The sequence below is a fragment of the Arachis ipaensis genome, chromosome B03 (genome assembly GCF_000816755.2).
Source record: "Arachis ipaensis cultivar K30076 chromosome B03, Araip1.1, whole genome shotgun sequence".
Classification (NCBI taxonomy): Eukaryota; Viridiplantae; Streptophyta; class Magnoliopsida; order Fabales; family Fabaceae; genus Arachis; species Arachis ipaensis.
In genome coordinates, this window is record NC_029787.2 from 129,547,507 (window position 1) to 129,556,917 (window position 9,411).

Here is a 9,411-nt window from a genome sequence, read left to right on the forward strand (position 1 = left end):
ACTCTGTCTTTCAAAATTTCAATCTCTGTGTTCTTAATTTCTAAAAGTAGTGAAAAGACTAAAATTTTAATTTTAATCTCTAATCTCTAATCACCAAATACAGTACTCAGACTCAGTTTTTAGTTCTAGTTTCAGTCCTAAAAATAAAAAGCTGCTTAATTTTAGAGGAATTTATATATGCCATCCTTTTAGGGTAATAATTCTTCATTGGTACAAAAAAATTGATCTTGGACGATGACGCGGCCGAGTTTGTAGAATTATATAAGTAAACTTTTGGTCAACGATACACTAGATTTGACCAAATTACGGAGACTGGGTTTCCAATGGCACGTTGACTTGATACGTATAATACAAGGTTGCTGCTGCAGCAAAAAGCTTACTTCCATTGTACGATTTCAACAAAGAGAAGATGAATTGTATCTGCACCAAAAAAGAAGGGGTCATTTTTAGGCCACAAGTGGCTTATTAACTAATTTTAACAAATTTGTTGGGTTTTTCATTTACCTGAAAGAAAGTTGACCAGGAATATTTTTGTGTTTTGAATTGTAATGAGGAGAAAGTGTCACGTGGTAGAGATATCATGTGATTAGCATTGCGTATCATTTTTTTGTTAAAAGATAATAACTTGCGGAGGGATATTGGGGGAAGAAGCACAAAGCACATGATCATACTGCTGCTTAGACCGCACTAAAAGTGAACATAGAATTCATCAAACAACAACGTTATTCAATATGCCACTTTGGTTGTGGAATACTACTCAATCAAAGATATAGTAATACTCCCTTTCCATATCTTATACTTCTGTCTTCTTTTCTTTCTTATATGGATGAAAAAGTCAGAAAAACTTTTATATAATGGGGATCATTACTCGCACTCACAGGTCCAATCTTTGGAGTTTGATATATATTCTGATTTTTCAGCAACTCCCTTTCAAGTGACATGTGCATATTGTTTTGCTGCAGTTGTGCCAAGAGAAAACCAAGCGACAGTATGAGGATTATTGTGATCTTTTTCGTTGGAACTGCTCTAGGCTTAATTGTTGGAGTATCATTGCCAACACTGTCAATAACAAAGGTGCTGAATTTCATCATGTTGTTCTTTTTTATGCTTGAGTGAATTCATGTTGACCATTTTGTATTCTTGGACTATTTGTGCAGTTCAATCTTCCATCCATTAATCTCTCGTGCATTCAGCAAAAATTTACAGAAACCATATCATCACAAGACAAGTTCCTAAATGATCCATCCAAGGTATGCATCCTTCATGCATAGAACTTAGAACTTAGAAGTTGCTTTCTCTACAGTGATTTGAAGAGAGTTAAAATGAACTTTTATCAGATTTGGGTTCCAACAAATCCAAGAGGTGCAGAAAGATTAGCTCCTGGGATTGTCAAAGCAGAATCGGATTTCTTTCTGCGCAAATTATGGGGTCTTCCCAGTGAGGTGTGTATCTTGTGCTCACTGTTCAAGGCAGCTATACCCAGAGAATTTAACCATTTTGTTGCCACTTTTAGGATTTCACCTCAAAGCCTAAATACCTTATGACCTTCACTGTTGGGTATGAGCAGAGAATGAATATTGATGCAGCAGTGAAAAAGGTCTTCCCTTCTTTCTTTTCAAGTTAACACTACACAGGCTTGTGTCTTCTATGTGCCCTTGAACTATATATCTATGTTTATTCAACAGCTTTCAGAGAACTTCACAATTGTTCTATTCCATTATGATGGCCGAACAACTGAATGGGATGAGTTTGAATGGTCCAAACGGGCCATTCATATCAGTGTTCACAAACAAACCAAATGGTAAAGTAAAGCTCCTTTGTTATAAGTATAGCCTATGCTGTTAAAGCTGTTTTTCAAGGTAAAATTGGCCTATTGTTTACCCTGCTAGGTGGTATGCGAAGCGATTTCTGCATCCAGATATTGTGGCACCATATGAGTATATTTTCATGTGGGATGAAGACTTAGGTGTTGAACATTTTAATGCAGAGGAGTGAGTCTTATGAAAGTTTTAGTTTTGGTTCTATTAAGGAAGTTTCATATGCTGTCATTCTAATTCCAAAATCCAAATGCAGATACATAAAACTTGTGAGGAAGCATAAGTTGGAGATTTCACAGCCTGGTTTGGAACAAAGTAAAGGAGCGCCATGTTGGAATATGACAAAGAGAAGAGAAGGTCATGAAGTTCACAAGTAAGAACAATGGGGAACTCCTCACGGAATTTCTTGTCCAACAAGTATGTCTTTTGAGTAATTGTTTTCTGTTTCCTTAATTTCTTGTATTAGAGAAGCTCAGGAGAAACCAGGAAAGTGCAAGTATCCTCTTTTGCCTCCTTGTGCAGCGTAAGAGGAACATTTTGAATTTTCAAGTGTTGTTGTCTGTTCCTGTTTCTCTTCCTTTCATTATTATGTGATGCTGTCCATGTATGCATGCAGATTTGTAGAGATCATGGCTCCAGTGTTTTCGCGAGCTGCATGGCGCTGTGTGTGGCATATGATTCAGGTTCAGTGGTTTCCATTGATTAGTTTTGGTATCTTGCTTCCAATAATTAGTTATGAGTGTAACATAGTGAGACTGGGTTTTGCAGAATGAATTTGTGCATGGCTGGGGTCTTGATTTTGCTTTTAGAAAATGTGTTGAGGTAAGTGAATTACCTAATAATAATAATATTACTTCATTTGACATAACATTATACAACCATACTAGGTATACACAAAAAATAAGCTACCAATTCAGTATATATATTATTCCAATACACATTAAAAATGAGTTTAACAACACATACATTTATACACATATTTAGATGCATTTTTGAACATGATAATACTAAAAGGGTGTGTATATGATATGATATATTAGCCTGCACATGAGAAGATTGGAGTTGTTGATGCTCAGTGGATTGTTCACCAAGGTGTTCCCTCATTAGGGAATCAGGTAATAATTTGATCCCATGAATGAATCTACTTCACTTTAATTTACACTCAGTAAACTTGTGTGCTTGATAGGGAGAAGCACAAGCTGGGAAAACTGCATGGCGAGCGGTATGTTTTATATATGATTAATGGTTAACTTAACTGATCAAGAGGCTTAATTAATGATGATGATATTTTTATGGAGTTTGGGCAGGTGAAGGAAAGGTGTGGGATGGAATGGAGGATGTTCCAGGGCCGGTTGACAAATGCAGAGAGGTCATATTACAAATCCAAGGGAATTAATTATACAAATTTGCTCGTTCATAATTAGGGGGATCGTATCAACAATTTTTACATTTAATTGTTATTCTTTCATACATACATCATTGTGTAGTTGAAACTTGAGATTTCATTACAATCTACAACAACATATTTGGACAGCAGAGTCAATAAGAGCGACTCTGTTAGTTCTGATATGGCTAATCTACATGAGAGGTTTCTCAAATAAAAAGAATAATGATATAATGCACAGTTTCTATTTGACAGTTTCTATTTGATTAGATAAGATTTTTAAGTTACTTCTTTCATGTCGTTAAGGGTTTCTCCAAGAACAGAATACACATATAAGGAAGTCCACAAATTTCATAGGGACTTATATAGTTATATAATCACTTATTGGCTAATTCATGATTTCTAAACAATATTATTCATAACAAACTTGAAACTGCGCAAATTACAGCAAACCATATATACAAGAGAATGAGGGCTTTTATGATGCATTATTATTTAAGTGGAAAAAAAAAGGTCATTATATACTTTATTCTAGCTAAAACATGGGCATGAGCCAATTTGATATACATCTTAAAAATGGAGCATAAAGATTGAGGGATGAGTTTTTTTCACAAAACTTATTCATATACATCCCAAAATCTTGTATCCATTTTTAAGATGGTACACAAAAAAAAGACAATATGCACATAAAGAAACCCTTACTTACAATAATACACAATTATTAATTAAAAGCACCCATTGATATGAGCTTGGCCAGTTCCATTCTCTTGTGCTCATATTGAATGAAGGCATCAGCTTCTTGGTCAACGCTCTCAAAGGAATTACTATCTTCAAACCTGGGACGTTGGTACCTCTCTATGAAGTTGTCCTCATCATTCTTCTTTGGCTCACGAACCCTTCTTGTTGGGTATGCTTCTTCTATGGGATGCTCATAGATGGTGCTGAAACCCTTGTAATGATGGTGCACTGGTTGCTCTACGTTTTCGTTGTAGGGTTCAACGTTCCACGATGAACCATAATGGTTCCTATTATGGTGTTTGTGGTTATGGTGGTATGCCATTCTTGTGTTATCAAGCAATGTTCTTAATTGTGTTTCAGATACGCCTTATTTATAGTTTTATATATGCACGTGACTGATTGTTGATCATTAAAGACATTAATAATGATAATCAAGATTATTCTATAATGCATGGTAGATAAAACTGAATCTAGTTCTTGTATATCTCCCTTTAATATAGAGATTAAAGAGGAGAATTAAGGAAAGGAAAGAAATATCTGAAAGTGATCAAAAGATGGAGAATCCAATACTTTTTTGTCATAATTCAAAGATTCGTAACAAAGCGCAGCCTTTCAATTTCAGTTTAACTTGTAACACTTTAATATATTCAAAGAAAGCAAAGTGCATACATATGGAATTGGATTCGGTAACTGCACTTGTACAAATTGGTGATGATGGGCTATATATAATTGTAATATAATATGGTGAGTAATTCTACAAATTACTCCATCTCTTCCTCATGCGTGCATCACTTCCATTATATTCCATGATTCAGTCCCATCATCAAATTATTTCAAGCATAATCATGGCAGATTGAATAGTTTGTAGCTAGCCCCTCTGGAAAAAAAAAAAGGTTGAAACTGTTGCCCTTCTGAATTGTGAATTTGTGACATTAGCAATGTAGCACAAATATAGTGAAACCGAAAATCACATACTAGGGTGGGGAGAATGACAAATAAGAGTATCAAAGGTGGACCAATAAAATTTTATCAAACCAATAAAAAAAATAAAATTTTATCAAAAATAAGAAAAAAAAGAAAAAAAAGAAGAATAAAGATGATAATTTATTTTTTAAAAATATTATGTGTATATTAAAATCAATTACTATATATATGTATATAAATATATATATTGTTCAACTCATTTTTAATATATATTTTATATTTTAATATATATTTATATTAGTAATTAATTTTTTTCATAGATAATAGTGATATTTTATTCAATAGAAAAATAAATATAATGTCCAAAAGTTAAGATAAAAAAAATAGAAAAAGAAGATGTTCAAATATTCACCAATAGATGAAATTGTAAGAAGAAAGACATATAAAAAAATAATAGGTAGGAAAAAATTCTTAGGGCACTATGCATAAGGCAAAATAGATAGCTCTTGATTCAATTTAAACAATGTTGCTAGCACTTTTTTTGGAAGCTACTGGACATGGTCGAAGACTCGCCGGCACCTCTCCTTTCAGATATTCCAAACTATAATCAAAATCAGTCGAGCTCTTGAGGGTTTGTTCTTTGAAGCCCAGTTTGTAACACTGAATTCCTCCACCAATCGAAGAACAAGGAATATTTATGATCAAAAATGAGGTAAGCCAAATGACTCTTTTTTTCACATTAGATTAGTGTTTCCACAGAAAAATAGAATGTGCATGAGTGATTCTGGAGCTGACTTGCAGATTGAACAAGTTGTCGGAGTGAATAGGAATCGTTGGTGGATGAGAAGCAAAACAGGAAGCTTACCATGGAGGATTTTCACGCAAAAAGCAAAATCTTGTGAAATTTTCAGCTTTTATAAATGGCTCCAAACTGGCCTCTGTTGCATGAAGTTCGGACAAAATTCAATAGAGATATGGTAAAATTGATAAACAATTCTGTATCCTGATACAACATCATATGTTTTTTCTCTATTCATTATCCATTGAATTGTGTCTTCACCTTCTTTTGAGGTTATGGAGATGATTCGTTGAGCAATTTCTAGAGAGAAAAGATTTGAGATTAATATTTGGTTCCACTGTTTATTTGACAAAACAGGTCTTTCCCTTATAATAGATAGTAACTATCTGATAGTAGCACCGCAGATGGTGGAACAATAAAGGAGTAAAGAGGAAGGAACCATGGTTCACTAAAAATTCGGATATTACCAAAATTTACTTTTCAACTAATGTCTTTATAATTCGCCTCTCTTCAAGAATATTTTGTCGATCCCAAAAAGATAAGTTTCCTATTTCTGCTGTAAGGATAGAATTAAATCTAAAGATTTATCTTTAGCTTTAAGTATTCTAAAAAAAATTTAGATTGAGTCACAATTAATTTTAATTTTAATTTTAATACACATTGTGGACTATTATTACACACTAACCTTTTATGGTTTCCGCCAAAGAAGGAGCGAGAAAAATTTATCTGATTTGCTTTCCTTCCATTCAATTTTAAGCTAAGTCAACAAAAAAAAATTGTTATTCAATTTTTTTTGGTGACTCTATTTTTTTTGTGACTAGCTGTTATTCAAACTGATTTCTTATTATTTTCTTTTTCTAGAGAATTTATGTCAGGACAAAAACAATGAATGATGGAGATCTCTCAAATAAACCACACTTAGAAAAAAATCTAATAGTAAAAAATAGAAAAGAAAATTGCAAAAAATGAAAGTAGATTTCTTTCCAGAGAATAGGACTTGTGAACTAACTCAATGAGAAGCTACATGGAGGCGTTGAATCTCTCGAAGGAATTTACTAGAAGTATCGAAAATAGAAATTGGGGCAGTGTTGGTTCCTTCAAAGACAACGAGATTCCTAGCTTTCCAACATAGAATAGCAAGCAGTTGTTGGTTCCGATCGTCACCACCCATTGAACGAATCTGCTCCGTCGTGGTGTTCCACAAGACCAAAATTCAGTAATTGGATGGGTAGGGAGGCATAAACTCAAAGAACTATTGGACCAAGCATCTCTTATAGCTGGACATTGCATAAGACAGTGAGGGAATGTTTCATCATCTTTTTGGCAACGGAGACATAGTGCCAGTGTTGCAGGAAATCTCCAGTGAATCTGGGCTAGAACCGGAAGCCAACCATTGAGGCACTTCCAAATAAACAATTTGATTTTGTGAGGGAGTTTCATCTTCCAAAGGTTGATCCAGGGGCTTTTTGCTACATATGGGTTGGACAGAGTTCAAGTGGAGGGTGTAAGAATAGGTACGCCACTCTATAGCCTGATATTGTATCATACTTCTTTTGTTTGTTGAGTGCACATTGGAGTGTGTCATCTCCACCTTCAATTTTTAAAGATAGAATTCTAGTTGAAATATTACTTGAAAAGACCTCTGTAATTAACGACTGATTCCAAATTCTTTCTTCAATAATCAGGTCTTGTACTCTGAGAGCAACAATGGCCAAGTGTTGAATATTTATTGGCACAGTGAATGGATATGGGGGAGGCAGTCATAGGTCATCAAACGTATGAATGTTTATACTGTTACCTATTCTCCAGGTAAGTCCCTTCTCCACCACATTTATACCTTGCAAAACACTTCTCCATCTTCAAGAAGGGAGTGTTTCAGGTTCTGCATTTAGAATATTTTTGATTCTGAAATATTTACCTCTGTAAATTTTGGCCAATAGAGAATTAGAATGTGTTGCTATTCTCTAATACTGTTTGTCTAACAGAGCAAGATTTTGAGCCTTAAGGTCTTTAAAACCAAGACCTCCTTCCTTTCTTGGGCGAGTCATAGTGTCTCAACTGATCCAGGCCAGTTGCCTTTCATTTCCACCAGAACTAAGTCAGTAAGGAGTGAATATCGAATATTAGACTGTCTCGTAATCTGAAGCAGGAGAGAGTGTAAATCGGGATGGCCTCTCCAATTGCCTTTAATAAAACTAATCTTCCCCAGAAGACAATAGATTACGCTTCCAACCTTGAATTCTTTTCTATATCTTCTTCTTAACCATGTTAAAACTGGATCTCTTTGATCTATTAACAACAGATGGAAGCCCAAGATATTTATCTTGAGCTCCTATGTGTGAAATGTTTAAGGAGGTAGCCAGACAAGTACGAGAGTCAAAAGGAGTGTTATGACTGAAAAGAATTGCAGACTTGCCAATATTAACTTTCTGACCCCCTGAAGCACTCGTTCGTAGTTAATAAATCAAGGATATTTTCACAAACAGTTGAATTAGCCTTACAAAAAAGAATAGAGTCGTCTGCAAATAGAAGATGATTGACCTTAGGACAACGCCTGTTAATCTGAATGCCCTCAGTGAGACTGTTTTGTTCTACTTTGTGTAGCAAGAAAGAAAGACCTTCTACACAAAATAAGAAAAGATAGGGAGAAAGAGGATCTCCTTGGCAGAGACCTCTTTGTGGTTTGAAAAAACCATACGGTTGTCCTTCCACAATCACAGAATAAGAAACTGTCGTCACTAATTCATGAATCCAAATAATCCAAAGGGGATCAAATCCTATTTTCTCCAACATAAACGACAAAAAGTTCCACTCTACTCTGTCGTAGGCCTTACTCATATCCAATTTGAGGGTCATATCATGTTCCAGACCTTGTTTTTTGTTCTTCAGGTAATGCATATATTCATGGGCAATTAAGATATTATCAGAGATCAGTTGGCCTTTAATAAAAGCACTCTGAGAAGGGATGATAAGTTTATGCATCATTCCTTGAAGTCTGTGAACTATGACTTTAGAAATAATTTTATAAACTAAAAAAGAAATGTTAATTGGTCTCACTTGGGACATATCTTTAGCATCTGGGACTTTTGGGATCAGACAAATTTGTGTGTGGTTGAAACTTTTCAATATGTGACCTCCTGTAAAGAACCCGTTAACTACCCAAAACACATCATCACTAACGATATTCCAGTAATGTTGAAAGAATTTAGCTGTTATCCCATCATCTCCTGGGGCACTCTGAGGGTGAACACTGAAAGTAGCCAGTTTGACTTCCTCTATAGTAACCGGACGTCTAAGCCTTTGGTTTATGGAAGTTGTAACCTTAGGCTCGAAGTCAGGGAATAGTGGGCTTGGATCATTGTGACAAGAGGAGGAAAAAATATCTCTAAAATAAGATTCCGCCACTGCCGCTATATCAGCATTTGAAGAAAGTAATTCGCCACGGTTTCCGATCAAGTGCCAGATTTTATTCCGACGAGTACGGTTACGAAACTTCTGGTAAAAGTAACTAGTATTTTGATCTCCCGCCTAAAGCCATCTGACCCTAGACTTCTCCTTCCAATATAATTCTTCATTATGGAGAGTCTTTTCTAGTTTGCTTTCTAAATCTGAGATGATATTACCTCCATGGACCCTTGTTGCCCGAAGCTCCTCTAATTGAGATTGAAGAGAATCAATTTTCTCTTTAGAGTTCGTTCTATTAGACTGCTGCCATAAGATAAGATTATGTCGATACTTCTTCAATTTTT

General features: G+C 34.9%; 1 protein-coding gene across 2 annotated transcripts; it reads left to right on the forward strand.

The window, feature by feature from the left end:
* Positions 343-3,866, forward strand: LOC107631693. Of its 2 annotated transcripts, none has more exons than XM_016335214.2 (14): positions 343-772; positions 963-1,074; positions 1,158-1,250; positions 1,338-1,442; positions 1,514-1,597; positions 1,686-1,801; positions 1,890-1,991; positions 2,074-2,190; positions 2,284-2,340; positions 2,434-2,500; positions 2,586-2,639; positions 2,858-2,932; positions 3,004-3,039; positions 3,125-3,866. In XM_016335214.2, exons 1-14 carry the CDS (start codon positions 732-734, stop codon positions 3,239-3,241), a joined length of 1,176 nt encoding a protein of 391 aa, XP_016190700.1. In that variant the 5' UTR covers positions 343-731; the 3' UTR covers positions 3,242-3,866. The 2 variants fall into 2 exon arrangements, with proteins under 2 accessions (XP_016190700.1, XP_016190701.1); XM_016335215.2 differs by having other exon boundaries at positions 753-880.